This window comes from Ascaphus truei, chromosome 16 (assembly GCF_040206685.1).
Source record: "Ascaphus truei isolate aAscTru1 chromosome 16, aAscTru1.hap1, whole genome shotgun sequence".
Taxonomy (NCBI): Eukaryota; Metazoa; Chordata; class Amphibia; order Anura; family Ascaphidae; genus Ascaphus; species Ascaphus truei.
In genome coordinates this window covers 31,252,899-31,268,727 of record NC_134498.1, presented here as the reverse complement: position 1 = coordinate 31,268,727, position 15,829 = coordinate 31,252,899, and the positions used below count along the sequence as shown (strand labels likewise).

General features: G+C 44.7%; 1 protein-coding gene across 11 annotated transcripts in view; it reads right to left on the bottom strand.

Annotated features, from left to right (window-relative positions):
• Nucleotides 1-9,487: 9,487 nt before the first annotated feature.
• Nucleotides 9,488-15,829, bottom strand: part of LOC142467357 (uncharacterized) — a 70,840-nt gene continuing 64,498 nt past the window's right edge. For 5 of the 11 annotated variants that reach the window (XM_075572940.1, XM_075572938.1, XM_075572939.1 and 2 more), the window contains 3 exons: nucleotides 15,438-15,496; nucleotides 11,992-12,147; nucleotides 9,488-11,410 (listed from right to left, as the gene is read on the bottom strand). In XM_075572940.1, coding sequence (XP_075429055.1) covers nucleotides 9,963-11,410; nucleotides 11,992-12,147; nucleotides 15,438-15,468 — 1,635 coding nt within the window. In that variant the 5' untranslated portion in view covers nucleotides 15,469-15,496 and the 3' untranslated portion in view covers nucleotides 9,488-9,962. The remainder of the gene's footprint in view (nucleotides 11,411-11,991; nucleotides 12,148-15,437; nucleotides 15,497-15,829) is intronic. The other 6 variants (XM_075572946.1, XM_075572947.1, XM_075572945.1 and 3 more) reach the window with 3 other exon arrangements.

The window sequence follows — 15,829 nt, the reverse complement described above, 5'->3', positions numbered from 1 at the left end:
AGTTGGGTATGTAAATAGAGAGCAGCTGTACTGTTGGGTGTGTAAATAGAGAGCAGCTGTACTGTTGGTATGTAAATAGAGAGCAGCGGTACTGTTGGGTGTGTAAATAGAGAGCAGCTGTACTGTTGGTATGTAAATAGAGAGCAGCTGTACTGTTGGTATGTAAATAGAGAGCAGCTGTACTGTTGGGTATGTAAATAGAGAGCAGCGGTACTGTTGGGTATGTAAATAGAGAGCAGTGGTCTGATGGGTGTGTAAATAGAGAGCAGCTGTACTGTTGGGTGTGTAAATAGAGAGCAGTGGTCCTGTTGGGTGTGTAAATAGAGAGCAGCTGTACTGTTGGTATGTAAATAGAGAGCAGCTGTACTGTTGGGTATGTAAATAGAGAGTAGCTGTACTGTTGGGTATGTAAATAGAGAGCAGTGGTACTGTTGGGTATGTAAATAGAGAGCAGTGGTCTGATGGGTGTGTAAATAGAGAGCAGTGGTCCTGTTGGGTGTGTAAATAGAGAGCAGCTGTACTGTTGGGTGTGTAAATAGAGAGCAGTGGTCCTGTTGGGTGTGTAAATAGAGAGCAGCTGTACTGTTGGGTGTGTAAATAGAGAGCAGTGGTCCTGTTGGGTGTGTAAATAGAGAGCAGTGGTCCTGTTGGGTGTGTAAATAGAGAGCAGTGGTACTGTTGGGTGTGTAAATAGAGAGCAGTGGTCTGATGGGTGTGTAAATAGAGAGCACAGTACAGTTGGGTGTGTAAATAGAGAGCAGCTGTACTGTTGGGTATGTAAATAGAGAGCAGCGGTACTGTTGGGTGTGTAAATAGAGAGCAGCTGTACTGTTGGGTATGTAAATAGAGAGCAGCTGTACTGTTGGGTATGTAAATAGAGAGCAGTGGTACTGTTGGGTGTGTAAATAGAGAGCAGCTGTACTGTTGGGTGTGTAAATAGAGAGCAGTGGTCCTGTTGGGTGTGTAAATAGAGAGCAGTGGTCCTGTTGGGTGTGTAAATAGAGAGCAGTGGTCTGTTGGGTATGTAAATAGAGCAGTGGTACTAATGGGTGTGTACATAGATAGCAGTGATATACACAGCCCTGCCTGGGTTCAGACCCCTGCATGACTCCTTTGAAAGGAGCAATTGAATCATCATTACTGAGCTCATTAGCACTAAATAAGCAATGACGTAATAAAGCCTGCAATTAAAGCCCCTCTGTGAGCAGCCTCTTACCTGCAGCTGTCCTTTGTGTGCAGAGGTGTTACTGTGAGCTCACAGAAGCCAATAGGAGGCATAGGGGCAAGGGGTTCTGTGAGTTGTAGTTTCCTTGCCATTAGGGTGGTGTGTATTGTGCTGACAGTAGAAATACAACTCCCATAATGCAGTGCGCCCCACACAGACAGTGCATCAGCTTGCTGTCACTATGTGCTTCCACTGTGCTGCTGGCAGTCTGTGAGGCTCTCTGTGTGATTATCACGTGTGGTGCTATAAAGGGTTACTCCCAAGTAGCAGCAAAGTTACCCAATGACAGTGACTTGTTCAATGGGTTAAACTGCAGTGGTGCACAAACTCTGGGGACGCGCCCTCCAGGGGAGTCGGGAGAATCTTTAGAAGGGGCGCGGCAGTTACAGAGGCCCCGCGCTCTTCCCCAAGGCATTTAAATTAAATGCCGGGGGAGGCGTGAGGCCTCTGTAACTCGCCGCGGGGTCACGTGACGTCACGAGTCGCCGTGGCAACACGCGTCAAATGACGCGGCAGGGTCACGTGATGTCACATGACCCGCAACGTAATTTGACGCCGAGCTCATGGGTGAGGTTGGGCGCGAACGCTGCGGCTCCCGGGAAGGGGGGCGCAGCTCCAAAAGTTTGCGCACCCCTGGGTTAAAAGGTCAGTCCCATGTTGGAGCAAAGTGACCTAATGACAGTGTATGTATATCTTTATTTATATAGCGCCATCCATATACATAGCGCTTTACAGCAGTAATACACGTGACCTAAAACGAATAAGCGCTTCATAAATAAAAGTAACATTGGGAAAAGTAGTCCCTGCTCAGAAGAGCTTACAATCTAAGTGGTAAGTAGGGAGAAATTGCAGCGACAGTAGGAGGGTGTTATGGTAAGGGTGTATGCAAGGGGTCTAGGTAAATGTATATGAGATGTATAGTACTAGCTAAGGAAGCTACCCAAAAACTTAATTAAAGAGGTGTGTTTTAAGAAGGGCCTTAAAAGGTGGAGACAGGGTGCTAGTCGGATATTGAGGGGCAGGGCATTCCAGAGGTGTGGGGCAGTCAGTGAGAAAGGTTTAAGGCGGGAGAGGGCTTTAGACACAAAAAGTGGTAGAAGACATCCTTGAGCAGAACGCAAAAGTCGGGCAGGTGTATAGTGAGAAATTGGGGCTGCGCTATAAAGGAGGGGCAGAGGAGTGTTTAGCCTTACCAGAGCGAAGGAGAATTTTGTAAGTAATACAGTATTTAGTAGGAAGCCAGGAGAGGGATTTCAGCAGGAGACAAACAGATTTAGAAGAGAGTAAAGTGATTCCAGCAGCATCTAACAGTGTGTAGGGTAGATTGTAAGAGAGAAGGGTAAGAGGCAGGAAAGCCAGACAGTAGGTTAAAATAGTCAAGACTGGGGAGAATGGGTTAGAGCAGCGGTGCGCAAACGGTTGGGCGCACCCCCAAGGGGTGGCGCAAGACTGACTGCAAGGGGCGCGGGGTTTACAGAGGCCCCGGCGCTTCCCGAAGGCACTTAAATTAAGTGCTGGGGAAGCGGCGAAGGTCCCCGTAAACCTCACTTACCTTTGCTTCGGCGGCTTCTTAGACGGGTCGCCATGGCAACGCGGCTGCAAACGACGCCGCGAGGTCATGTGACGTCACGTTGCTATGGCAACGTGACGTCGACGCCAGAGCCGAGGTAAGCTGGGTGGGGGTCGCGGAGAGACAGGAACTGCCGGCAAGGGGGGCATAGAGAAAAAAGTTTGCGCCCCCCCGGGTTAGCGTTTTAACAGTAGATGGAGCAACAAAGGGTGTATATTTGCAATTTTATTGAGGAAAAATCAACAGGTTTTAGTTACAGTGAGAGGAGAATGTGAGGGAGGTCAAATGTGAACCCTGGGCAGCATGCTTGTGATACGGGGTGTGTGATAGGGCTGGTAACAGTAATGGAGAAGGGGACCGTAGGACCAGGCTTGGGAAAAAGTATGAGGAGCTCTGTCTTTGACATGTTTAGTTTGAAGGTGAAAGGCCCACCCAGGATGATATAGCAGCGAGATATTCACTAAGGTCATGGGTTGATAGATAAATGTGTGTGTAATCAGCAGAGGTAGTATTTGAACACAAGATATGTGATAAGGTGTAACGATGCTCGTCTCAAGACAGAAAGCGACCTGCAGGGCTGAGATAGGATATTAAATCACCAACCTGAACCGGGAGACAGAGTCCTGAATCGAATATAGAGTAGTCGAGTTACAGGCTGGGTTCAAGGTAGGTGACAGAGGTGCAAGGTCAGGGTCACAGGCTTGGTGCAAACAAACAGGAACCATGCTCTGGTATCTTCCTGGAGGACGTCCGGCCTATTTATAGGCAAGACGCCAATAATCAAGATGGCCCTGGTAGCTTGTGTGGGCGGAAGTGAGGAAAGGATTGCCAAGGAATAAGATGGTTGTGGCAGCTTCAGTGTGGGTGCTGATAGCGCCGAAGCCTCGTATAATGCCACCTAGAGTGTGAGAAGAGGTTCCAGGACAGACCACTGGGATACACCCACAAAAAAATCGACAGAGAAGGAGGAGTTCAAAAACGAGACAGTATGATACGAGAGATTAGAGGAAATACAGGATAGAGCTTTGCTGCAGATACTAAGGGGCTTATTCTGTAAGCTCCGTTAGCGCTATACCGAGCGATCTGCATGGAAATCCCAATTGACTGGATTGGGGTTTTCCGTGCAGAACGCACATTAAAGCGCTAACGGATCTTACAGAATAAGCCCCTAAGAGTATGGAGAATGTGACGAAGAGGGTGGTCCACAGTATCAAAGGCTGCAGAGAGGTCGAGTAATATAAGCAGGGTGTAATGACCTTGGTCTTTGACAGCATGGAGGTCATTAGTTATTTTGGCGAGGGCTGTTTTTGTGGCGTGAGAAGAATGGAAGCCAGATTTTAGAGGCTCTAGGAGAGAATAGGTGGTAAGAAAATGGAGCAAGCGAGAGAATACAAGGCATTCAAGGATTTTAGAGGAAAGGTGAGAAGGGCAATAGAGAAGCAGGTAGACTCAAGCCTGATGTTTTTGAGTAAAGGTATAACTGGTGCATGCTTGAAGGAGGTGGGAAAGATACCAGGGTTGAGGGAGGAGTTGAAAATATGCGTAAGTGTAAGGGCTGTTATATAGTGTGTGCGGCCATGCGCACGCGTGTGCCTGTGCGAAGGCGCGTGCACGTGCCGCACACGTTTTGTGTATATACTGTGCACGACTGTGTGTGTATGTGTATGTATGTATGTGTTTTAAAATAAATAAAACCTGCAATAATTTTTTTAATACGTTGTACATACATACACACACATACACACATATACACACACACATATACACACATATACTTTACATTTTCAGTGGCGGTAGCAGCGCGATTTCTTTTTTTTCTTTCTTCTTTCCCCCTGTCGGCCGGTTACACTCTTCTTGCCGTGTGTGCGCGCGGCGCCATTATAGAAAGGCTGACTAACGTCAGCCAACTAAAATTCCGCGCGCGCGCACGGTGTAGCGTGCGCCCGGCACTATAGAACGGGCCTAAGGATTAGAGAGCAAGAGGTTTGAGGAGATTGGAGGGAATGGGATTAAGAGGGCAAGTGGTAGAGGGGGGAAGATTAGATCAGCAGCGACACATCCTCCTCTGTGACAGCGGAAAAAGATGGTCGTCTGAATAGACAGTCAAAGACAGACAAGATGCGGCGTGGTTTGGACTTACGAGTGTTGCTTAGTGAACAAAAGTGGGTTTGTTTAGCCTGTGAGAGGGCAGAGTTGAAACAGGATAGGATATGTTTGTAGTGAAGGAAGTCTGCGAGAGTATGAAACTTCCTCCAGAAGTGTTCAGAGGAGCGAATCATACATGTATGGGAGTTTGGCCACGGTCTGGGGTTAGAAGGGTGAGAACAGCAGAGAAAAAGAGGGGCATGTAGATCAATGGCGGATAGAGCAGAGTTTTCGTTCATTATCAGGTCGTCAGAGTCTGTAGTGGAGCAGGGGAGAGGGGAGGAGCGCAAAGTGGAGTCAAGAGCCTGTAGATTAATGGAACGCAGAAATTAGGTATACAGTAGATGGAGGTGAAGAAGAGGAGAGCGGAGTGTAAATGAGATCAGGAGAGGGGGAAATTGAGAAATTGAAAAGTTTTCGTGAAAACAAGGTCCAGGTAGTGTCCATCCTGAGGCTACGCTTAAAGTGCCAGAGACGCCGAAGTGCACTTCCCTGAGGAAGGTCCTCTTGCTGGGACCGAAACGTTGGAGTTTGTGTGTCATGTTTGTGTTTTAATACACTGATTTGAATCATTTTATATCTGAGTGCTGCTTGGTGATTGCTATTTTGGTGGGGATCGCAATATTGTGTAGATAGATAGATAGATAGATATCTGTACCGTGTTAGCCGAGCTTAATAATCAAAAACAAATACTCAATACCGTTCTGTGGCTAACGAAATGCTTTTATTTGTGCGAGCTTTCGAGATACACTGATCTCTTCTTCCGGCGATGTTACAATGAATGAAGCAAGAAAAGTTTTACTTTAAAACAGCCTGGAATGTTATCTGTGGATGAAACCTATCCCTCCCCCCTGTGCAGTATACGATTTATGACTTTAGGTGTTAAAGTCCCTAAATGTTTGTGATGTGTGTGTGTATGTGCGTAAATATAAATTTATAAAGCGGCCACAGTGTATACAGCGCTTTACAAAAGGTGTGTGTGGAGGGGAGGGTATACCAATAGTGTTGGTGGGTGTTGAAATGTAAGAGTGTATTGTATTACTATAAATGTGTATGGATACTATGTGGTCCCTATTGGTATATAGGGATAGAATTACATTGTACATTGGTGTGTGTAAGAGACAGATGTGTGCATTCATATTGTGCAGTATTTATAGACATGGGATTTAGCACTCATGGGAAGAGAGTTCTCTTGTGTAGTGGCTCATGAAGCTGCGGTCTCGGTTTAGGCCACCGGTCAGTGTCCCGAACAGTTTAATAAAGCTGTATTCATGCAACCGTCCCTCTTTCGGTGTTATATTACCTTTGAGTATAGCCACCTTCAGATCGTTCATCTTATGGCCAGAGTTAGAGAAATGTTCGCCAACAGGACTGTCTCTTGTTCCGCGTGTGATGCTGTGGCTTGATAAAGGACCGGAAGGTCGCTCCGTCCTGTCTTGTATGTACCCCTGATGCTTCTGATATAAATGAAAATGTTCTACTTATGATAGTAACCAGCGAGTGCTGCGGATCTTTTGGATTTTTGTTGCTGGATGTTGATCCTGGCTGCACTGCAAGCACCCTGACTGATAAGGGATTTGACCTATTTTTTTATCAATTTAAGTGCCCTGAACAGTGTGTGTGTGTGTGTGTGTGTGTGTCTATATATATATGTGTGTGTCTATATATATATACATATATACAGTGTTCGACAAACCTATACATTTGCTCGCCCCACACACAGTGGTTGACAAATCACAAAAAAATCTACTCGCCACCTAGTACCAAACGTGTGCTGCTTGGGCCAATATTTACTCGCCCGGGGGTTAAATCCACTCGCCCGGGGCGAGCAAATGTATAGGTTTGTCGAACACTGTATATATGTATATATATATATATATATATATATATATATATATATATATATATATATATATATATATATATATATATACATACACATATATATATATATATACACACACACACCAACTAAAGAGCAGATACATTTAGGAGGTGAATAAAATCCTATTAGAGAGTATTCTAAACATAATATATCAAAGGAAAAATACCAAAATAAAAACGTAATTACAGGTGATAATAGTTAGGTAATTGTAGGATCATGGGGGGAGGTAAGGGGGTAAGAGAAGGGAAAGATTAAAAAAGGAATGGGAAAATGACAGTAGTAACAGATGAAAGAATGTGCTCTTAGACCAGGGTACTCGTGTCAAGGCATTCATTAAATCCTGCGGGGGTCAGAGTACGTAGACGCCCCAGAAATCGGGCGAGATATTGATGCTTTAATGCATCTTTTAAAAAAAAAAAAAGCATGGGATTCTCCTCTTTATGTATAAGTGGGGAAAAGGGGGACTCTTAAATGTTAGCTCTGGGGACCCATGATTCTCGTGATGCTGACACCTCCGTAGTTGCTGACTAGCACTACGATTCTTAAATCTCTCGCAGCAAGCGGCTTCCTGTTGGCTCCAGTGCAGTGTGAAAATTTAAACCAACATAGCTGAAGGAGCGGCGCAGTGAGTAATGGCGCTGGCTCTGAGAACAATGAGTTTGAAGCAGGGGAGCCTGGTTCATATCCCGGTGTCGGCTCCTTGTGACCTTGGGCAAGTCACTTTATCTCCCTGTGCCTCAAGCACCAAAAATAGAATGTAAGCTCCACGGGGCAGAGACCAGTGTCTGTAAAAACGCTACTGTCAGCGCTATACAAGGAAAAAACGATTATAATTATATTGTTTACCCAGCCAGGCCTTACTTACATAAACAGAAAAAAGACAGGGCGCACAACGCACATAGTGAAATAACGTTTAAAAAGTAATTTTACTCAAACAAAAATAAGTTCTGCGTACATCAAAGTTAAAAGTATCAAGCTATGGATAAGTGGGGTTACCACACAGGGAGACGGCAGGACTCGTCAGACTTCATCCACCGCCGGGAGGAAAACCGGAGACCAACGATCAGCTGACCAGGTACGTGGTGAAGAGATGGAGGAGGGGTAGAGGGGGAAGCAGTGGAAGCCCTAGCAGAGAGGATTACACTGGCCTTTGGGACTTGTGTGTGTATTCACACTGTGGACTCAACACCTGATATCTCGGAACGGAGTGAGTGCTATCCGTGGACCCAGAGGGCTTCCCCCTCTACCCCTCCTCCATCTCTTCACCACGTACCTGGTCAGCTGATCGTTGGTCTCCGGTTTTCCTCCCGGCGGTGGATGAAGTCTGACGAGTCCTGCCGTCTCCCTGTGTAGTAACCCCACTTATCCATAGCTTGATACTTTTAACTTTGATGTACGCAGAACTTATTTTTGTTTGAGTAAAATTACTTTTTAAACGTTATTTCACTATGTGCGTTGTGCGCCCTGTCTTTTTTCTGTTTCTCTAGCTTTAGGGGTGCCGAGCCACCCCTCAAGAAAAGGCTGGAGATGCACTTTTTCTGCACTTATAAGGTTATCAATATTGTTCACTATACACTGTAATCACTTTGTATATTATTATTTCCTATTCTGTTCACAATTAGTGAATTCTTTCACCATATCACGGTATTAGCTGCGCACTATCACCTTTCTTTTTATCTTACTTACATAAGTAGTGTAAGAAGTACCTCGGGAAGCAAGGGGTTCTGAAACTAATGCCGTTCCGCTCCGAAAACCAGGGGGCCTTAAAAAAAAAAGACAAAAAAAACAAACCTAGGCGAAACACTTTTAGGAATTTGAATTATTGACAGGAATGTGACGTTTCCAACAGCGTAAATGGAACCGATTGTCAGGCAAAAATCGGACGTGTCTTTAAAGCGGGGGCGCGCAAGAGTTTCTGGGAGGGGGCGTGCAGCACTTACAGAGACTCCGCGGTTCCCCGGAGGCATTGGCGAAGGCTTCTTTCTGCAAGGTCCCTTACTCTGGCTCAAATGGCTTCTGGCGTCGTGATGTCAGAACGCCGGAGCCAAGGTAAGGCGGGGAGGGGGGGCTAAGATTGCGCACCCCTGCTCTAAAGCATTGTTTAAATGTGTAACATTTTCATGGTAAACGAAAGCTTGGGAGTTATGACTTTCATCTAACTTTTTGGGTGATCAGATTGTTAGTCGGCTCTCAAATGCACAGGTAAATCTGAAGCAAGCCCTCATTAGTCAGACAGAGAAACAGAAGGAGCTGATACCCTGGAATTCAGTGTCCCGGAGAAAAGCAAAACATTCATTTATCACCAGGTATAAAAGAAGTAAACAGTTACTTTAACCCTTCGTATGACCCAGGACGTAGTCGCTACATCATAGGGGTTGGCACTTCGGGGGCCGCATGATGTAGTGACTGTGTCACGCCCAGAGAGGTTTGTTTTTCATGCTTTCCCATGGGAGCGCAGGACACGATCTGCCCAGTGGTAACTCCTCTTCCGTTTCCTGGAATACGGCCGCCATGTTCACGTGACGATTCAAAGCAGCTGTGGCATTCTGGTGCCGCAACACCTCCGGAACTCAAAGGGTTAAATCTGTCTAAATACTCAATTGGAAAGGTGTATAACCGGAGCACAGCAAAAAATAAAAAAAGATAAGTAATCCAGGGCAACTCCAAATAAAAGTTAATTTATTGTGTAGCTCAAAACGGATGATAGATGGAAAACGCACCTGCGCGTTTCGCGCACAAGCACTTTATCAAGGCTCAATGTATTATTTACTGTGTAGAGGATATCATTGTGTGCCATATACTGTGTTTACCTCACGGACACCGCTAGGCGCTTACTCCTCTTTACTACCACTATACATGGACTGTTCTTATTGTGGACAAATTATCACAGTACCCAGGATTCATATGGACATATCACAAAAAGTTGTTAACAGGGCTCACGTGATCTTAAGCACCATATTCTACTAAATACTCAATTACACTGAGGTGTTTCATATTTTAATTACTACACAGGAAATAACTGTGGCTAAGGTACAGTGAATAAAATGTGAACCGTTATTAAAACATGAGGGGCTCCTTTTCTACGTATAAATATATAATTTGTTTGGATTTGCCTGTTTTTTTTTTTTTTTTTTTTACTAATCACGAGTTTTTTCTTGGGTGTGATCTTTGCTGTGGATAGCAAGATCGCAGATTTGAGAAAACCCTTCCCCGCATGAATTGCATTTATACAACTTCTCCTCTGAGTGGACCTGCCGATGTTTAACCAGTGTCGATTTGTTAGCGAAGCTCCTATCACATTCCGTACACGCGTACGGTCTCTCCCCTGTATGGCTTCGATGGTGTTTCACAATATGAGACTTGCAGGTAAATCGTTTCCCACACTGCGCGCACTCATAAGGTTTTTCCCCCGTATGGATTCTGCGGTGACTGGTGAGGTGCGCGCTCTGGGTAAACCGCTTTCCGCAGTCTGTGCAGGCGTACGGTCTCTCTCCGGTGTGAGTTCGCTGGTGCTTGAGGAAGGTGGAGCGGTCGGTGTAACTTTTGCTACACTCTGTGCAGGCAAATGGGCGCTCGTTCGTGTGGATCCGCTCATGGGCAGCCAGCGCGGAGCTGTCCACAAAGCTCTTGTTGCACTTTGGACATGGATGGGGTCCCCCCCGTGTGTGCGTACGCTGGTGTTTTACAAGGGTTGCTCGCTGGGTGAAGCGTTTCTCGCACTCCGTACAGGCGTAAGGCTTCTCGCTGGTGTGAGTCCTCTGGTGCTTCACAAACGTGGATCGGTCACTGTAACTCTTCCCACATTCGCTACAGGCATAGGGTCTGTCTCCGGTGTGAATTCTCCGGTGGGTGATCAGTGCAGAGCTGTGGATGAAGCTTTTGCTGCAGTAAGAACAGACATATGGTCGCTCTCCCGTGTGAGCCCTCTGATGTATGAGCAGAGACGTGCTGTTCGTAAAACTTTTCCCACACTCCGCGCAGGCAAACGGTCTCTCCCCTTTGTGACCCCGCTGGTGTATGACCATATTGGAACTGCTGATGAAGGTCTTCCCGCAGTCGCTGCACGTGTACGGCCTCTCTCCTGTGTGAATTCTTTGATGCTTAATGAAAGTGGAATACTGCGTAAAGAATTTCCCACACTCCGTGCAGTTGTACGGTTTCTCTCCTGTGTGAGTCCTCCGGTGTATAACCAGCTTGGAGCTGCAAATAAAACATTTTCCGCACTCAGAGCAGCTGTAAGGTCTCTCTCCTGTATGGATTCTCTGGTGTACGAGCAAATGTGAACTCTGAGTAAACCTTTTGCCGCACACAGTACAAGAATATATCTTTTGCACTTTTACAGTGCGTTGCTGAACGGTATTACCCAAGAACCTCTCTTCAGGTTCATCATACTCATGGATACTGTTTCCATCCCCCATGCTCTCCTCAATAAGTTTAAGTGTCTGCAGCACGTTCCCCATTGCTCCTCCAAGTGGAGTGGATACCTCTCCCAAATTTGAAGTGCTCCCTCTTGGTTGATTCAGTTTGTGTGAGTTCATGAAGCTTTTTTCTCCATACCAATTAGTTCCATCTTCCATAATCCAACCTGGGGAGAGAAGAGCGGAGTTAGGTTCCACTATCTTATTTATATACACTTTCAGCCTTATTAGGGAAGGCGTTGTAGAAAGTAGGTAGAGGAAACTATGTAAGAGCTTAGCGTTTTGGGGATTGATCAGGGGAGCAGTCAGGGGGAGGCGTTGTAGAGAACACGAATGCGAGAAGCTAGGGGAGGCATTGGAGGGAGTGTGAATGGAACTTGTTATGGGTGGATTATAGGAAGCAATTAGGGGAGCAGTTATAAAGTTAGTTAGTAAACATGGCGAGCCAAGAATTGGGATATCATAACATCCTGGACAGGAGTTTGCGCAGGCAAAGTGTCCCTCTCTCCTACCTCCTTATATTTATTGGTTCTAACAGGGACAAGACTGGTTGGAAGTTGAGTCAACACTTGATTGACAAGCCCTCCCACCCATTCAGAGGCCCAGATGAAAAGAAAAATATCTTAATTCTCAGAGAAACCAAAACCGACAAATATTTGATTTAAGTTGTGGTGCATTTGTTTAAGGAGAGAATGATGTTATGTATGCTTTTTTCTTTGCCAACAGGGATTACACCTTAAATACCCACCTGCACTGATATCTGCAGAGCTGTCCCTCTCCTCCACACCCTGCTCCTCCCATACCTTCAACTCCTCTCCTTTACTCGCTGATAGTACCTTGGTCTTCACATTGTGAGGCCCTGTTGAATGCATGGGTTTTGTCACCCCGGCAAATACTGATCTGTCTTTGGGAGGAGATTATAGATATAAGAAACATTTATGAGAATGCCACATCAACCATTAGATTACATAAGGACACAAGCAAGATAAGGATCAGCAAGATAAGGATCAGCAAGGGAGCGAGACAGGGAGACACCTTGTCAGCAAAGCTTTTCACAGCAACACTTGAAGAGCTGTTTAAAACATTGAATTGGGAAGAAAGAGAAAACAACAGCGAATACTTGAGTCACCCATGACATGCAAACGGCATTTTGTGACAAATCTAGAAGACCTTCAGAAACGAATCAGAGAACTCACCAAAGCAAGTGAGGTGGGCCTCCATATGAATCTCAACAAATGTGTCAACTCTACTAAGTTTGATATAAATGCAATAGAACCAGAAGTCTGAAAACTAAGTACTGCTTGGCAACCAAGTATCAATGGAGGGGAACCTTTCAAATGAAAATCAATAGGAGAGTGAAATGGCATGGAGTGCATAGAATATGGAAGAAACAATCATGCAAGTGAACCTTTCACTGTTCCTCAAGAAGAAAGTGTTCGACCAGTGTATTGTGCCTGTGCAGACGTATGGATGTTAAACACGGACCCTAAATGCAAAGATAATTCATAAGCTTCAGACAACGTAAGGAAGTATGGAGAGATGTATGCTGGGTATTACCTGAAGAGACCGGAAAAAGAATGGATGGATTTGAAAGCTAACAAAAACTTAGTGACATCACATGGGTGAAGAAATTAAAATGGCGGTGTGCCGGACATATTGCGAGATAAAAAGACTACTGTTGGACAAAGAAAACACTTGAATGGATTTCATAGTGTTCTAAAGACCAAGACGAAAGACAAAAGTAAGATGGGAGGATGACATTAGAAAATGTGTTGGAGTAACAAGGAAGAGGCTTGCAACCACAGCACCAGGAAGATCACGAAGAGGCCTTCATCCAGCAGCTGACCGATTTCACCATATCGCAGTTATTTTCCTTTACTTCTTCAGTTATAAGCTTATGTCTTACAAATATCTGTATATCGAGGTTTTGTATCTTGGGATTGCTTCATTTCTTGTTGTACCCTCCTTAACTGATGAAAGGCTGTGTATGGGCCTGAAACATCTCATTGTAGTGGGACATGTTCCTTTGCAAACAAAAGCAACGTTTTTTCATCATCCATGTGTTACGTCTATAGTGAATAGGATACGCTCCTACGAATTGCGAGTATTACTTTATTTAGGGGTAGTGTGCTGGCTCTTTTTCTTATGTCCATTATATAAAGTGTGACCAAACTTTCACACGAGCACCTTCCCTTATTCCTCTGAAGAAAAAGAGATTGTTTGGCTTCATTCTGAGGTGTTTGGCACTTGTTCCCTAATTATTTCTTTTTTGAAGTGAAACTTCTTTGCTGGCGCCTACAGGGTTTTCATGGGGAAAAATCCTTGCTTTGTAACGAAAAACCGTAACGCGAGTAACGTTACGGTACTAATAGGCGTGCGTCACCGTCACACTCGTGCATGCGCCAAAAAAACCTCCTGGGTCACGCCGCACATGGGCACTGGCGACCGGGTTGGCGCTTGGGCACCCACCCATACGCAGGCAAACAGACACACAAACGCACACAGAGACAGTTAGTATAACTATATAAGTGCAAATAGCTAAAACAGGTTTGTGCCGAGCACGCGCGTTCTAAGTCAAACTTCTTTGCGTTTTGCCACTGACATTGTGTTTTGAATTTTAATTAAAAATATCACCATCACAAATACAATATTTGTGACAACAGTGACCAAAGACAGAAGTTTCACTTAAAGTGTGTGTGACCAGCACACACGACTGTTTCCACACGACTGCTTTGTCTCATCTCATATTTTCTTATCCTTTTTTTCTACTGTAAGCTTTCAACTACATTCTTGATAAGTGTTTCAGAATTGTTTAAGTATTCCCATGCATCTCGAGCAAGCTGAAGCGATTTTTTTGTCTCTAGTCTAAATTCTCTGCTGTCATTTTTGAGGTTCTTGATGATTGATTTATCTTCTTTTTAAAATCAAAATTTTCTTCTTTCCATCTTCGCATTAAAATGTAGTTTGCCGCAAACCGAATCAGCGATCGCTTTGTGTGCCAAAACGGGTAAGGACTGTGCAGCCTTCAATCGCGTTTCTTGTTACCTAGGATAGTCAATGTCGTTTTTGCTTCGAATGGCTCCACTGCATGTCCATTTTCTATTTGAATTATTTTTAAAGAAAAGATCGTTTAGCAGTTTTTGCATTCTGCAAATTCTATCAATCTGTCGCCACGTTCATTCCCGTTGCCGTAACCATACTTACCAACCAACGCTTCGCTTTTTTGCTGGCCACCACTGTTTGCATGTAAATCTCCCATAATGATCTTGAGGTCAATTGAACAATTTCCTTTGTTGTTAGGTTGGTTGATGTCCTGGTAGAAGTTTTCCACTTCATTGTCTGCATGACTTGATGTTGGGGCATACACTTGGATTACTGGATTATCTGCATCTCTTTTTTAATTTAATGAGGATTGCAGCTGCTCTTTCCAATTAGCTCTCATACTCTACTATGTTGTTTCTCAATCCCTTGTAACCGATGAAGCCTTCTCCACTGATGCTTACATTTTCTGTGCCTCTGTAATATAACAGGTGGTCGTGTTTGAGCTTAATAAGGCCTTCATCTTATCGTCTTCACTAAGGCCAACAATGTCCCATTAAATCTTTTCAAGTTTGTCTTCCGGTTCTTTCATTCCTGCTTCACTGGAAAGAGTCCAACAGTGGTAGGTACCAAGATAGAGGTGTAGATGACAGCTGGTGTTAAACCTCTATTGATTCTTAGCACCCTCTGCCTCCATGCCTTGTTCCTGAACGCTGGAGAATGAGTACCATCGCTTTTCTGTAGTTTTAATATTTTGAGGTTGGGTCTTAACTTGCCATATTGGCCTCAACAACATGTTGGCAAGTACTTTTCTCTCTTTAACCGGGTATACTGTTCAACCTTTCACAGTATGGTTGAACCTACCAAGCGTTACCCATACATAATCATACACACATACACACATACACGTTGAACTGCAATTCAAGCGTATTTTAGTACAAGACATCAATTAGGCCAGGGGTGCGCAAACTGGTGGGCGCACCCAGAGACTTTTTTTTTGGGGGGGTGGCGCGGCTCACTTACCCGGCTTCAGTCCACGCGTCTCCATGGCAACGCCGCATTAGAGGTAAGGGGGGGGCAGGTGTAGAGCAGGCAGGGGGGCGCAGTGCAGGAAGTTTGCGCACCCCAGAATTAGGCGATCGGAATCTCTCTTACCTGGTGAATTGAGGGTCCGATCCTTCTCCATCAATGTTCTTCCGGAGTCTCCCGCACCTCTAAATAAAATCAAACATGGAAACACCTTCTTTAATAAGATGCAAAGTCAAACGTATCACTTACCTGTTCCCAGGGGAAAGTTATTTTCACCGGGTCCATTGCAATTCTAATTTTATCTGATAAGTACTGTCTTGCCCTTTTTTTATTTGGATGTATAATTGGGTTATAAGACAGAGAGACACACAAAAAAAAAAAAAGTGCGCTAACAATATCCCCCTATATAAATGTCTGTTCATTACAAAAGGTCAGGAAAACATTGTAGAAACCCTACAAACAATTAGGTTATTTTGAAGGCATAAAAAAAAAAAAAAAACACGCCTTGAACAATACTT